Here is a 16,284-nt window from a genome sequence, read left to right as displayed (position 1 = left end):
TAAGGCATCTTCACATTGTAAGATATCATTCCTTTCTCCTGAGAATTCATTGTTTTTGCTGCTTTATTAATTATTCTGGGCATAATGGGGACATAATAACTGGAATTTGAATGCTACCAGAACCAAGGAAGCTTACTCCTCATCACAAACTCTCAAGAACCACCTGAGCATTTAGATATATACTTTTTTCTCATACATGTCTACATCTTTCCTCTCTCTGTTTTGAAGTGCATTTTATGTTTTGTTATATAAAACAAATGGTCATCTGAGTACAGAACTCTAGTTTACATGCTCATGGGAGACTTATCAACTGAATTTGATACTATTTTCACATTCCTCAGGGTAAAGATAATCTGATGTTGACATCTTCCTTGGATCAGTTCTTTCCTAATTTTTGTGCCTGGAGCAAGTAGAGCCTTGTAGGAATAAGGCCCTAGCAGGTCAGAGTACACTGTGAGGGTCTGTTGTGTGTATGTGTGTTGGTTGTTTTGTGCTTGTGTATTTTGGGGGGCCTGAACAGTTGAAGGGTAGCAGTACCTGAGCCCATACACTCTAAATGTGACCCTTAAAATAAAGGTGCCTGAATGTGAGGCAATGAGTGGGTAAGAGGGGTCTTTCAACTGAAAGGATTTTTTTGGGAAACAAAATAGATACATTGAAGGGAACAACAGCTAATGAAGGGCTTCCCTGTGTCTTAAAGTTTGAGCAACAGCAAAGAGGCCACCTCATTCCTCAACTTTCTCTGACCTCTTCTCTCATCCCTCTTGCTCACTCCTCCCTACGCACTGGCTCCTTTTGGAGCCTAAATATCTGAGACTGTGTCATTTTCATGGTCTTTGCTGGGCTCTTTCAGCAACAGGGCACACACCTCCCCCAGATATCTTTGTGTCTTTCTCTCTGTCTTCCTTAAGGTCTTTGTTCAAATGTCACCTTGTTGGCAAGGCTTCCCGAACTCACAGTAAAAAAAAAAAAATAGCACCCTCACTCACTCTTTTTTACACCTAATTTTTTCTCCTGTGGAAAAGGCTTAAGTGGGACAAAACCTCCTAATTGGAGATGTCAGGATAGATCCATTATGATGACCAATATAAAAAAAGCATATTGAATACTTTTTTTGTTTTTTCTTTTTTTTGTTAATCCTCACCCAGGGATATTTTTCCATTGTTTTTAGGGAGAGCAGAAGAGAGAGTGGAAGACAGAGAGAAACATCTATGTGAGAAATGCATTGAATAGATGCCTCGTGCCTATGCCCCAGCCAGGGCCCGGGCTAGGGAGGAGCCTGCAACCAAGGTACATGCCCTTCACAGGAATGGATCCCAGAACCCTTTGGTCCACAGGCTCTATCCACTGAGAGATCGCCACTGAGCCAAACTGGCTAGGACTATATTGATTATTGATAACAAAATATAAATGGTAGCGTTTCAACTTATATTAAGGCTGTTTTGTGTGAAAATTAATCATATCATTTTTTTTAGTTCTTAGTCATCACCTCTACCACATGGTACAAGGCAATGATACCTCAGTTTCAGAATTTATTCTCCTGGGACTTTCAGAGGAACCAGCACTGCAGCCCCTCATATTTGGGCTTTTCCTCTCCATGTACCTGGTCACTGTGTTGGGAAACCTGCTCATCATCCTGGCCGTCAGCTCAGATTCCCACCTCCACACGCCCATGTACTTCTTCCTCTCCAACCTGTCCTTGGTAGACATCTGTGTCACCTCCACCACCATCCCGAAGATGCTGTGGAACATCCAGACACAGAAAAAAGTCATCACCTATGCAGGCTGCATCACACAGATGTATTTTTTCATACTCTTTGCAGTGACAGACGACTTTATCCTGACTGTGATGGCCTATGACAGGTATGTGGCCATATGTCACCCACTGTACTACACAGTCATCATGAACCCCCGGCTCTGTGGACTGCTGGTTCTGGTGTCCTGGATCATGAGTGCCCTGTATTGCATGTTACAAAGTTTAATGGTGTTGCGACTATCCTTCTGTACATGCTTGGAAGTTCCTCATTTTTTCTGTGAACTCAATCAGATGGTCCAACTTGCCTGTTCTGACACCTTTCTTAATAAGATGGTGGTGTGTTTTGGGATTGGGCTGATGGGTGGTGGTCCCTTTGTTTGTATCCTTTACTCTTACTCTAAGATAGTAGCCTCTATGCGAGGAATCCCAACAGCTGAGGGGAAGTATAAGGCATTTTCTACTTGTGTGTCTCACCTCTCAGTTGTCTCCTTATTTTATGGAACAAGCCTAGGAGTGTACCTCAGCTCTGCGGCTGCCCACAGCTCACACTCAAGTGCAGCAGCCTCAGTGTTGTACACCGTGGTCACACCCATGCTGAACCCCTTCATCTACAGTCTCAGGAACAAAGACATAAAAGGGGCCCTGAAACAATTTGTTGGGATGACAGGCATAAAAGGTCCAGTTGTCCTAGGGATGAGGAAGTGTCCATGATTGCAGGGATCAAAATCTTGGAGCCTTAACTTGTTATTCTTTAGTTAGCATGTCATTGTAGAACTTGCTTTTTTATTTATTTCCCGGAATTTCCATTTGTTTGTTGCAACTGCTCTATACAACTTAAGTAACCACTTTATTAAGCTTTCTGCTCTGTTATATAAACAGTTTTTCCCTGTGTCTTTATTCTTACCTTTACAGTTTTTCCAGCCTTACTCAGAAATACTTAGAAATTCCAGTTTATTTAATGGGCAACAGGGATTTCTTTAGACACAGACAGCAGCATGGTGGTTTCCAGAGGGAAGGGGGAGGTGAGTACTAAAGGATCAAGGGGCCCACATACATGGGGACAGAAGATGATTTGACTGTGGGTGTTGGGCACCCAATACAATATACAGATTATGTATCAAAGAAATATACACTTATAACCTATCAGATCTCATTAACCAATTTCACCCTAATAAATTTAATTTAAAAAAGAATGAGTTGTTCCCCAATGACATACATCATTGTATGTAATTTGTTCTTATTTTATAGATTGAATAATCCTAAGTGGTACTACTAATGTGGAAAAAACTTCACTTGGCTACTGAGACCATTTATCTAATTTCATTCCAGGAAAATCTAAAATCACTGTTTTCATGTTTGTTTCCCTCATTTTTTATAATTCGGCATCTTAACAGCTTTTCCTGATATATAGACTTTATCATTGTTTCCCTTTAAGTCCCAGCCTGTTGGTAGTGATGCTGTAGGCTACCAATAGCTGGGGCATTGGTCTGGCCCTGATACTTGTTATACAGACCATAGTTTTGGCTGAACTGGCCCTAGTGGTCCTTATAACACTTGCCACAACCACCAGGAAACTATGAACACACAAGATTCATTCCTCTCTCCACTCTCAGGGGACCACAGAAGGCAGTCATGTGGAGAAAGAGAGAGAGAATGGCATGGAGCTCTGCCTTTATTGGGGTCCAAGGGAAGGATAGATAGGGTTTTGCAGATTAGTCCTTTCTCCGTGAATTTAAAACATAAGAGTAGGGCAAAACTGTTTGTATAACAGAGCAGAAAGCTTAATAACGTGGTTATTTAAATTGTATAGAGAAGTTGCAAGAGCAGGAATGAGAGCCGGGGAGGTAAAGAGGATCACTAATGAGGTAGTCACCTAGGCTACCCAGGGTTTTCTAAAAGGGGAACTTCATGGTTGAGGGCAACCTGGGTGCTTATCGAGTAGCCGTGTCATACAATTGGCAGGCAATATGTTTATTTAACATGAGTATCTTTGAACTGATATCTCATAAATCATAAGCATAATGCCAGTCACTTACACTCTATACATGCTACTCTGTTTTTTACCTTCTTTCTTGGTTTTATTACCTAATTCAGCTCAGGGTCCACAATGCCTACAGTAGTTTTGGCAAAACTCGATTATCAAATATATATCTCCCACAGGAATGTATATGGAAAGACAAATTTGCATACTATCTGAGTGTCAGAGATTACCTAAAAAATGAGAAAGCAAAATTATTAGCCACCCATTTTATTATTATGCATGGTATTTCTTGTTCATGCTATTTATCTACTCAATTAGGTAGATATGCTATATATCTACTCTGAAGTATCAAAGACTGGCTTTTATGCATTGGGGTGTATTTTTATGCATTGGTTAGTGTATTTTATCTTTTAATGAATCATTTTCCATGAAAAATCTAGTGCTGTCTACAATTGTGAGTTCTCTATACTCTAACAAAATATTTCTCCTTTTTTAAATTTTGTGATAACTACAATAGGGATGTAGAATGAACAATATTAAGATTATCTATGCCTGGCTGGCATGGCTCAGTGGTTATATGTTGACTGATGGACCAGGAGGTCGATGGTTCCATTCCCATTCAGGGCACATACCCAGGTTTCGGGCTTGATCCCCACTGTGGGGCGTGCAGGAGGCAGCCAATCAATGATCCTCTCTCATCATTGATGTTTCTATCTCTCCCTTCCTCTCTGAAATTAATAAAAATATATTAAAAAACTGGTAATCTATTGTATGTCTCCCTCATGCTAAGGAATTTCTTTTAATCATGAAAAAGAGGATGTCTTACTAGAGAGCTTGAATTCCTGCTCAGCATTTGATTCAGGGTCACCAATTTTTCTGCACTGACATGAATGTCCTTTCAGCCTGTTCAATTTCCCTGGAACAAAACCTCACTATAGTCACCTGTTTGTACAGTTACCTGCAATAAAGTTGAGTAAGAATATAATCATGAATGCTATCTCCAAATACCAGGCATATGCTCCAAATCAAAAGAACTGTATTATTACAATTGCCCTCAGTGCTATTTGCTTGGATTATTGTATCAGTTAGCTATTGCTACATAACAAGCATCCTAAATCAAATGGTTTATTATTATGCCTTTCTGATTTAATGAGATTATATGATGGGAGTTGTTCTGATCTCTGCTCAGATACTCCTGAGCCTGCATCAGCTGAGTGTTTCTATACTGTATTTCTATAGCTCATCCTTGATGTTGCATGAGGCTGTGCCAGACCCTTATCTTGAACCAATTTATGTCAGTTTATTTATATATGTATGTTAATCTTGTAGTTCAGAATAAAATGAGTTTATATAAACTACCTATATTTAATTGTATTATTTTTATACCCATAGAGGACACTCCGTTCTCTGTTTTCTAACCAGTTTGAAGATGTATCTTCAACCATAGATAAAATGTGACTCATCTACTATGCTCTAGATTGTACCTTGAGATTTAAGGTTTTTTAAAAATATATTTCATTGATTTTTTACAGAGAAGAAGGGAGAGGGATAGAGAGTTAGAAATATCAATGAGTGAGAAACATTCATCAGCTGCCTCTTGCACACCCCCTACTGGGGATGAGCCCACAGCCAAGGTACATGCCCTTGACCAGAATTGAACCTGGTACCCTTCAATCAGCAGGCCCACGCTCTATACACTGAGCCAAACCAGTTAGGGCGAGACATAAGGTTTTTAAAAATTGTAGTTTATTAAAATATAAAGGCATACAATAAAGTGCACATATTTAACATACAAAATTTTCTAAATTAAAAGAGCCATACAGAGTTTACGAATGCATACTGCATGGGTCTGTGTATGTATAATTCCAACAAAGTACACAAAAGTTTTTTTTTTTTTTTTTTTTTTTTTTTTTAACAGAAGGAAAAGAAACCTTTTTAATAGAAATTAAAAGTTTACATTGTTTATCAAATAATACTGCTACAACTAATTCTAAATCAACTGGCATCTCTGATCTCATTTATAATCAAAGAATCCAATAAAGCAAAAGATATGTGGTACAATGAATAAGATCTTAACAAATGAGTTCAGTATTTGAGTAAAAGGTTGACATTTTGGGAAATAAAAGAATGCTTTCAAATTATTAAGATAGAATTTTAATTTTTACTTATGGATTTAAAGTCCATAAAATAATTCTGAAGATAGATGATAGTCTTAATTTTCATATTTCTTTCCTAAATATCTTGTTACACTAATTCATCAAATATGATATGGTTCATTGTAAATGAATTGTTACTTATTCCATGACTTTTTTTTTTACACAAAAGTTTTAATTTCTTTATTATGTAATTATAAGCAATGAAATCAGGAGCTTATTATTTGACGTTGTTCAATGGCCTTTATATAAAAGAACTAAACCCAGAAGATATCACAACCTCTGGAATAAGCAGATACACTACTTATTCAAATAACATGCAAATAAAATTTTGGTTCAGTGACTCTGACACAAAGCCACGTGGTCAAAGAGTGATCCTCAGATCAGGAGCTGCAGTATCACCACCTCCTGGGAGATGGGTCATTATATCAGAAGAACTAGAATCCTAGGTGACTCAGATGCACACTGAAGCTGAGGAAGTGCTGGGCTAGACTAGGTTCAGCAACCTCCCTCCAGAAATGCCAAGTATCCCCTGGGGCAAAATCATTTCAGGTTGGGAATCATTGGCCCAGAATTTGAAAACTGAAAGCAACATGACAGATTCCAATCAGGACCCATCCCTTCTTCAGCTTGTAACTTTGAGCAGATGACTAAACCCCTTTAAGCCCCCTTTCTGTAAAGGGGAATAGAGTTCACAATAGATCTTATAGAATGAACTTTTCAAAAAATTAAATCCAATGATGCTTATAAGATGCCACGCTCAGGTTACGTGGCATCACAATACTTAAGTGTAGCCCTAGCTGGTTTGGCTCAGTGGATAGAGCATCAGCCTGCAGACTGAAAGGTCCCGGATTCGATTCTGGTCAAGGGCACATACCCGAGGTGCTGGCTTGGTCCCCAGTAGGGGGCATGCAGGAGGCAATGGATCAATGATTCTCTCTCGTCATTGATGTTTCTCTCTCTCTCTCCCTCTTGCTTCCTCTCTGAAATCAATAAAAACATATTTAAAAAATAATGTGGCTATTTTAAAAAAAGGAATATCTAAGTGTACATCGTAATTAACATATCCTATGTAATAAAGAGCTAATATGCTAATTAGACCAAAGAGCTGAACGACCTTCCAGACAACCTTCTGGATGAAGCCAGGGGTGCAAGGGCCGGCTGAGGCTGGGAGGCATCCAGGGCTGGGAGAGCTGAGCCCCTTGCAGGAATTTCGCACATTGGGCCTCTAGTATTTTATAATGAGGGACTTAATGACAGCTCTTACCTTGTGAAATAAGTACAAAATCCCTAATCATTTTGACAGCTGTGTCAGGAATCCAGAGGAACACAGCTCTCCCCTGTTAGAGAGGAGGATAGCAACTTTTTAGAGCCATCAGGGCTGTGTGCCAACCACAAGTTAGTGCTTGAGGATCACACGGACCTGCTAGTGATGGGTTTCTTGGCCTCAGACATTGGGGAATATGTTAACTCAGGGTTGTGATAAGGTGGTAGGAGGTCAGACCTCTGGAAAGCAGAAAGATTAGGGAGAAGGAGATATAAAAACTAAACTTACTTGGCTTCTAACCTGGTCTCTTGGGATCAGAGAATCATTAGGAAAAATTTCCTTTCTGTTTATTCCAGAGGCCCACAGGGTAATCACATGCTTAGATGCTGGAATAACCCAAGAGAAATGTGCCTGATGAGCAGGTATAGAGGGAGCTGTAAATATCTCTCCTGTGGAGTACAATGTTGTTGAACAGGACATGGTTGTTGTTTTTGATTCCTGAGCTGGATCAGGGACTGATGCTTCCTTCCTTTCTGCTGTCTTGTGTGGGGACAGAGCTTCAGTCTCCATCATCAACTATCGAGGGAGGAGTTCCACATGGAGACCATCCTCTCAGAGATCCATCCAGGTGAGTCTGAGAGCCCAGCAGGTACATCAGGAAAGGGTCAGAGAGAATGGATCCTGAGAACTTTTACCTGGGTCACTGTGAATCTAATCAGCCTAGCCCAGAGACAAGCAAGTATTGTGTCTATATTCTTGGTTCAGTCACTAATGTGTAATTAATTTACTTAGTACCTTAAGATGTGTTTGTTTGATCTACACTACAAAGACCATAGTTGACAATTAAGCGATGGGTGTGGGTATACACTGTAAAATGAATGAAATGCATAAAGAAGACATATGTGAGGAGTTTTGCTCTTTGGGGAGCAGGGAATCGAGTATTAGGTGTGGAGCACAGTGCAGTAAAGTGAGAGTGTTTATATTAAATTTCTAAGATGGGGCGTGTTTGAGCATATTTTGTATTTATTGAAAATACCCTGACCAGTGCAGGGAGATGGTACCTTGCAAAAGCAGTTCTTGAGTCATACATTGCAGTATCTTCTCCAATGCTGGGTATTCACATGAGAAAAGTTATTTAATAAGGCTCAGAGGAATACCAAATATTCATTAGAAAGACAAACTTGCTATATGGTAAGTGTTCATATACATTGGAACCTGATTCCAGAATCATTGAATGAATAATAACTGAGCATCCCCCATGTGACAGAACAATCTAGGAACATTATGTATTATATTCTTTTAGATATGTCTTTACAATTTAATTATTAACTGATGTTGATATCATTAAATTATTGCTATTTTATGGATTGTTTCAATTAATATTTGATTCTTCATTCAATTATGTTTATTTTGGTTGTTTTGACACTACTATTTTTAACCTGGTTTATTACCCCTTCATTCTTTCCATGTTGTGACTGTTCACATTCTTAGTTTTGTTTCTATGTGAGTGTGTATCTATGCACATACCTCTGTGAAAATTCCAAATGTGAGCAAAGCAGGTGACATCCTGCTCTTTTGAATCATGCAGCATAATAGTGAGGGCAGAGAATAATGAAATAAATGTGTGCTTAAAATAACGTCCTCAGGAAGAATCATTTGAAGAAAGCTATTCAGTGTAAAAATTGTCATTTTGTGGGCAGATGTATAAAGCATGGTCTGGGAGGTCTTGCATGTTGGATGTAGACCTGAACCAGGACCAGAGGGTGCCCACTGGGTTTGTAACAAAAGAGATGAAAACCCAAAGCCCAAGAAATAATAGAAATGATGCCATGTCAAAAAAAGAAGGAAGGGCTAACCTCATCCTCTATCATATTGTATAAAAACGAAGTGGTTATATATTTATGAAACAGGTACAGAAAATGCAAGTGTTCTACTGCTTGATATTTAAAATGTTCCACATTATATTTTCTTCTGTGAAGTGTTGGTTTATTCCTTTGCTTTGGGTGTACAATATGTAAAGTGACACCATAAAGATATCACCTCTTTTGTCTTTTAGACAAGTTTCTTTTTGGTCTCTTATTATTTTGCTGGGCATCCGATGGATATGTTTAGGGTTCAAATGCTGCCAGAACAAGGAAGATTTTTCTTCCTTACACCTGATCTTTTGAGTTCATTTTAAACTCCTCATTTCATTTCATTTCATTTCATTTCATTTCATTTCATTTCATTTCATTTCATTTCATTTCATTTCATTTCATTTCATTCCTTTCTCTCTCACCCTCTGTTTATTGAACAGATTTTTATACAATTACAACTATTATTTTATTTATTTCTTTTTCTTTATTACACTACAGTTAGCATACACTATTTATTAACTTAAGGTGTACAACATAGTAATTGGACATTTATATACCTTACAATGTGGTCACCACAATACGTCTAGTAACCATCTGTCACCATGCAAAGTTATTAAGATATTATTGACCATATTCCCCATTCTATACAGTATATATCCATGGCTTATTTATTTTACAACTGCAAGTTTGTACTTCTTATTCCCATTTACCTTTTCCATCCTTTCCCTCCTCCCCTCCAATCTGACAACCACCTGTTTGTTCTGTGTATCTATGATTTTGATATCATTTTGCTTTGGCTGTTCATATGTTTTTTCTGTGTTTTTTTCTAGTCTACATGTAACTGAAATTCTATATTCTTTTTGTGACTCTGCCTGACTTATTTCACTAAGCATAATACCCTCTAGGCCCATCCATATTGTTGCAAATGGCAATATGTCAATGTTTTTTATTGCTGAGTAATAATCTAATGTGTGTGTGTGTGTGTGTGTGTTTATGTGTGTGTGTCTCACACTCACTATCCATTCATCTATTGATGGACACCCAGCAATTCCACTCTTGGGTATTTATCTGAAGAAAACAAAAATGCTAATTTGAAAAGATATGTGCACTCCTATTATCATTGCAGTATTATTTACAATAGTCAAAATACAAACAGATTTTTAATTGAGTTTATTGGGGTACAGGTTTCAAGTGTAGAACTCAATAAGACATTATGTATTCACTGCATCTGTGCACCCATCATCCCAAAAAGTCTCTTTCTGTCCCCTTTTTCTTCCCCTTTACCCACCTCCATCCCATCCACCTTTCCCTCTGGCTTTCACCACACTGTTGTCTGTTTTGACGTATTTTGCTTAATCCCTTCACCTTCTTCTCTTTTTTCCATTCTTTAAAATATTTTTTTCTTTATCAAGGTATTACATATGTGTCCTTAACGCCCCATTACCCCCCCACCCCCCTCCACTCATGCCCTCACCCTCCTGGTGTTTGTGTTCATTGGTTAGGCTTATATGCATGCATACAAGTCCTTTGGTTGATCTCCCCCCTTACCCCCACCCTACCCAACCTTCCATCTGAGATCTCACTCATTTATGGACTATAATGAACCACATAAACTGATGAACAAAAACAGATCCCTTCACTGTCTTTCATCTAGTACTCCCTTCCTCCACCCCTCTGACAGCTGCCAGTCATTCCATGTATTCGTGCCTCTGTTTCTATTTTGTCCTTCAGTTTTTTTTGTTCATTAGATTTTACCTATAAGTGAGAGCATATGGTAGTTGTCTTTCTTTGTTTTATTTCACTTAGCATAAAAATTTCCAGGTCCATCATGCTGTCACCAACGATAAGACTCCCCCCACCCCCACCTCTACCCCCACCCCCACCCCTTTTGTTTTTTTTTACAACTAACTAGTAATCCATTGTATAAACATACCACAGCTCTTATTTTCTTTATTTTTTATTTTTTATACCACAGCTCTTTCATCCACTCACCTACTGGTGGGCACTTGGGCTGTTTCCAGATCTTGGCTACTGTAAATAACAATGCAATGAAAATAAGGGTGCATACATTCATTTGAATTAGTGTTTCAGGTTTCTTAGGATATAATGCTTGAACTGAAACCACAGGGTCTAAAGGCAGTTCTATTTTTTATATTTTGAGGAAACTCCATACTGTTTTCTACAGTGACTGCACCCCCCACGCCCGTCTGCATTCCCACCAACAGTGCATGAAGGTTCCCTTTGCTCCACAGCCTCATCAGCACATGTTGTTTGTTGAATTATTGATGATAACCATTTTGGCATGTGTGCGGTGATATCCCTTTGTAGTTTTCATTTGCATCTCTCTAATGGTTAGTGATACTGAGCATTATTTCATATGTTTATTGGCTAAATGTAATGGGGTATGTCCTCTTTGGAGAAGTGTCTAGTCAGGTCCCTTTCCCTTTTTAATTGGGTTGTTTATCTTTTCCTGGTGTTGAGTTGTATGAATTCTTTAAATATTTTAGAAATTAACCCCTTATCAGATGTGTCATTCGCAAATATGTTCTTTCATTCAGTGGGTTCCCTTGGCATTTTGCTGATGGTTTCTTTTTCTGTGAAAAAGCTTTTTAGTTTGATGTAGTCCCATTTGTTTATTTTTCTTTTGTTTTCCTTGTCTGAGGAAATACATTGGCAATAATATTGATGTGAGAAATGTCTGAGATTTTATGGTCTATTATCTTCTAGGATTTTTATGGTTTCATGACATACATTTAAGTCTTTTATCCATTTTTTTCCAATGAATTGGGTCCCTTTATTTGTTGTATTTGGTCTATTCATATATCCTACCCTCCTCCATGGAGCAGCCATAGAGCAAATATCCACACTTGCTGCCCAGTTTTCTGATAATAAATACTAGCAAAGTATCACAATTCTGATGTGCCCACTATTTTTCTGCATCATCTTGAGAGTTAGTTTTAGTTTGATGTGGTGAGTCTTCTTTTCCTTAAATCACATTAATTAAAAAATTGTAAATCTTTACTGTAGAGCATATTACAGATGTCTCCCCCCGCCCCCCCCCCCCCCCCGCCAATGTCCCCCTCCACCCAGTTCTTGTCCCACCCTAGGCCTTCACCAACCTAGTGTCTGTATACATAGTGTCTGCATACATAGGTAAGATCTTTGGTTAATCTCTTTCCACCCACCCACGCACCCCCCCCCTTCCCTCAGAGATTCTTCAGTCTGTTCCATGCCCCCCCCCCATTCTATTTTATTTACCAGTTTATTTTGTTCATTAGATCTCTTATTCATTTATTTTTATTTTTATATTCAATTGTTGACAGATATGTATTTAGTGTCATTTTATTGTTCATATTTCTTCTTCTTCTTCTTCTTCTTCTTCTCCTTCTTCTTCTTCTTCTTCTTCTTCTTCTTCTTCTTCTTCTTCTTCTTCTTCTTCTTCTTCTTCTTCTTCTTTTCTTCTTCTTCTTCTTCTTCTTGATGTTTTCCATCCTCTTCTTCTTTCTCTTCTTAAAGAATACCCTTCAACATTTCATGTAATACTGGTTTTGTGTGATGAAACTCCTTTACCTTTTTCTTATCTGTGAAGCTCTTTATCTGACCTTCAATTCTAAATGATAGCTTTACTGGCTAGAGTAATCTTGATTGTAGGTCCTTGCTATTCATCACTTTGAATATTTCTTGCCACTCCCTTCTGGCCTGCAAAGTTTCTGTTGAGAAATCATCTGACAGTCATATGGATGCTCATTTTTTAGGAAACTAACTGCTTTTCTCTGGCTGCTTTTAAGATTCCCTCATTGTCTTAAGCCATTGGCATTTTACTTATGATGTGTCTTGGTGTGGGCCTCGTTGGGTTCCTCTTGGTTGGAACTCTTTGTGCTTCCTGGACTTGTAAGTCTATTTCTTTCACCAGGTAGTGGAAGTTTTCTGTTGCTAGTGCTTCAAACAGGTTTTCAATATCTTCCTCTCTCTCTTTTCCTTTGGCAACCCATAATGTGAATGTTGGTATAATTGAAGTTGTCCCATAGGCTCCTTATATTACCTTCATATTTTTGGATTCTTTTTTCTCCTCTGATTGGGTGTTTTTTGCTTCCTCATATTCCAAATTGTTGCTTTGATTCTCTGAATCTGCTAGAATACTGCTGCATTCCTGTAAATTCTTTATGTCAGTTAGTGTATGCTTAATTTCTGATTGTTCTTTTTTAATGTCTTTGGAATTCTCTCTCAAATCCTGGAAAGTCTCACTAAGTCCCTTATAGCTCTCACTAAGTTCCTTGAAGCTCTCATTAAGGTCCTTGAGTAACCTTATACCATTGTTTTTCAGTCTGTATCCAGTAGTTTGCTTGCTTCCATTTTTTTTCACTTGTGACATGTTTCTTTGTTTCTGCATTTTTAGCTGCTTCCCTGTTTTCATTTCTGTGTATCAGGTAAAGCTGCTATGTCTCCTTGAATTGGTAGCATGGCCTTGTGTAGTAGGTGTCCTCTAGGCTCCAGTGGCTCAGCCTCACCAGTCCCCTGAGCTGGGCACTGTAGTTGTGCCCTGTGTGGGCCATTTGCACAGTCTTGTACTTGGCCCTTGATTGCTGTTGTCTTCATTAGGAGGAAATGACCTCCAGGCTAATTGGCTCTGAGGACCAGCTGCAATTACAATGGGAGAGCAGGTGTGCTGGAGACATCCCTATGGAGCAGGACTTGCTTCAGTGGGTCTTTTTGTGCTCACAAGATCTGCCCCTTGAGTATGTTGCTTTTGGATGAGTAGAGATGAGTAGAGTTGTAATCTGCTATGGTCTAAAGCAGTCCACCAGGTGCATTGGCTCTGTGGCCTCCCAGGAGGTGCAAAGTCAGCCATTGCTTGGGGCCACCTGGCAGGAGCTACGCAGAGGTATGCTGATGGCTACTAATTGAATTGGGCTTGGAAGTGCCAAGGTGAGGCCCAGCTCTGAAGCAAGGTAGCCTGGTGCTAGTCATGAGTGTTGGGCCTTTTATTGATAGGTTTGTGACATGCTGATGCCAGCTGCAGCTTGTTGGAGAAATTTCAGAGAAGTCTGAAGCCTGAGCCAGGACAGGCCATTCATATGGGAAAGCTGCTGCAAACAGCTTAGATGGGGCTGCAAATTGGATGGGGCAGGGTCTCAGGGAATCATCAGGGTGGAGCAAACAGTGTAGGCCATGCCTATGGAGACTCAGAAGTGGCTTCCAATCATCCGTGTGATGGTACGGGTCCAAGAACAGAAACAATGACCCTGTGTGCACCCCTGTCTGGGAGAAAGCCATCCCTGAGTTCCTGCCCCAATGCCAGATAATCCAGTTCCTCCCCGTATATGTTTCGGTCTCCCAAAGCCCCCAAGCTCTGGAGCTCAGAGGGATTGAGTCCCAGTAAGTTCCTGTGCAAGTCCTTTAAGAGGAACACTTGGGTTTTCAGCAGCCTCTGGGTCACTCAGCCATAATCCCCCCCCTCGGTTTTATAGTCTGAAGTAATGGGGACTTCTCTTTCCAGCTCTGAAACCCTGGGCTGGGGGGTCTGGTGTGGGGCTAGAACCCTTTTCACCTCATGGTGGAGCCTCTACAGCCAAGATATATATCCCTCCTGATTAAAAAAAAGGCACATGTGGGTGCCGGACCAGCCCATTCTGTGCCTCCACACCCTTACCAGTGTCAATGTGTTTTCTTCTTTATGTTTCTACTTGTGGGACTTCCATACAGCCTGCTTTCAGGTGGTTCTGAATGATGGAAGTTCTGTATTTTAGGTATAATTTTGATGTGGTTGTGAGAGGCAGTGAGTACTGGTGTTTATCTACTCTGCCACCTTGGTTCTCTCTAAATCAGGCATGTCAAACTTGCAGCCAGCAGGCCACATGCTGGGGCCCGCCAGCTGAGAGTTTGACATGCTTGCTCGAAATGGTAGCATTACGTTACACAGGATGTTTTCTATGTAAATTAATCATATAATTTGTTCATTCTTAGTCATCACCTCTACCACATGGTGCAAGGCAATGATACCTCAATTTTCGAATTTATTCTCCTGGGAGTTTCAGAAGAACCAGAACTGCAGCCCCTCATATTTGGACTGTTCCTCTCCATGTACCTGATCACTGTGTTGGGAAACCTGCTCATCATCTTGGCTATCAGCTCAGACTCCCACCTCCACACACCCATGTACTTCTTCCTCTCCAACCTGTCCTTGGTAGACATCTGTTTCACCTCCACCACCATCCCAAAGATGCTGTGGAACATCCAGACACAGAGCAAAGCCATCACCTATGCAGGCTGCATCACACAGATGTATTTTTTCATACTCTTTGCAGTGACGGACGACTTTATCCTGACTGTGATGGCCTATGACAGGTATGTGGCCATCTGTCACCCACTGCACTACACAGTCATCATGAACCCCCGGCTCTGTGGACTGCTGGTTCTGGTGTCCTGGATCATGAGTGCCCTGTATTGCATGTTACAAAGTTTAATGGTGTTGCGACTATCCTTCTGTACATGCTTGGAAGTTCCTCACTTTTTCTGTGAACTCAATCAGATTATCCAACTTGCCTGTTCTGACACCTTTCTTAATAACATGGTGGTGTGTCTTGGAGTTGTGCTGCTGGGTGGTGGTCCCCTTGTTTGTATCATTTACTCTTACTCTAAGATAGTGGCCTCTATGCGAGGAATCCCATCAGCCCAGGGTAAATATAAAGCATTTTCTACGTGTGCGTCTCACCTCTCAGTAGTATCCTTATTTTATGGGACAGTCCTAGGAGTGTATCTCAGCTCTGCTGCTACCCAAAGCTCACACTCAAGTGCAACAGCTTCAGTGATGTATGCTGTGGTCACACCCATGCTCAACCCCTTCATCTACAGTCTGAAGAACAAAGACATAAAGGAGGCTCTGAAAAGATTTGTTGCTATGATAGGTATCAAAGGTCCAGTTGTCCTAAGGATAAGGAAGTGCCCATGATTGCAGGGATCAAAGTCTTGGAGCCAGAAATTTCTATTTTTTAATCATCATGTCATTGTAGAACTTGCTTTTTTTTTTATTTCCTGGAATTTCCATGTGTTTGTTGCATCTTCTCGATACAGATTAAGTAACCACTTTATTAAGCTTTCTGCTCTGTTATATAGTTTTCCCCTGTGTCTTTATTCTTACCTTTACAGTTTTTCCAACCTTACTCAGAAATACTTAGAAATTCCAGTTTATTTAATGGGCAACAGAGATTTCTTTAGACACAAACAACAGTATGGTGGTTTCCAGAGGGAAGAGGATGGGGATACTAAAGGGT

General features: G+C 39.8%; 2 protein-coding genes across 2 annotated transcripts; both read left to right on the top strand.

Annotated features, from left to right (window-relative positions):
- Nucleotides 1-1,498: 1,498 nt before the first annotated feature.
- Nucleotides 1,499-2,467, top strand: LOC132234131 (olfactory receptor 7A10-like). Its single transcript, XM_059695182.1, has one exon. It carries the CDS (start codon nt 1,499-1,501, stop codon nt 2,465-2,467), a length of 969 nt encoding a protein of 322 aa, XP_059551165.1.
- A 12,526-nt stretch (nt 2,468-14,993) lies between these two features.
- LOC132234130 (olfactory receptor 7A10-like) lies at nt 14,994-15,962 on the top strand. The gene has a single exon (XM_059695181.1). The coding sequence runs from the start codon at nt 14,994-14,996 to the stop codon at nt 15,960-15,962; it is 969 nt and encodes a 322-aa protein (XP_059551164.1).
- Nucleotides 15,963-16,284: the final 322 nt, after the last annotated feature.

The sequence above is a fragment of the Myotis daubentonii genome, chromosome 5, assembly GCF_963259705.1.
Source record: "Myotis daubentonii chromosome 5, mMyoDau2.1, whole genome shotgun sequence".
In the NCBI taxonomy this organism is placed as follows: domain Eukaryota; kingdom Metazoa; phylum Chordata; class Mammalia; order Chiroptera; family Vespertilionidae; genus Myotis; species Myotis daubentonii.
Note: the sequence above shows the minus strand (reverse complement) of the source record. Positions and strands in the feature narration are given on the sequence as shown.

Coding starts and splice junctions, on each gene's coding strand:
- LOC132234131 (XM_059695182.1), top strand. CDS start 1,499: ATGGTACAAGGCAATGATACCTCAGTTTCAGAATTTATTCTCCTGGGA.
- LOC132234130 (XM_059695181.1), top strand. CDS start 14,994: ATGGTGCAAGGCAATGATACCTCAATTTTCGAATTTATTCTCCTGGGA.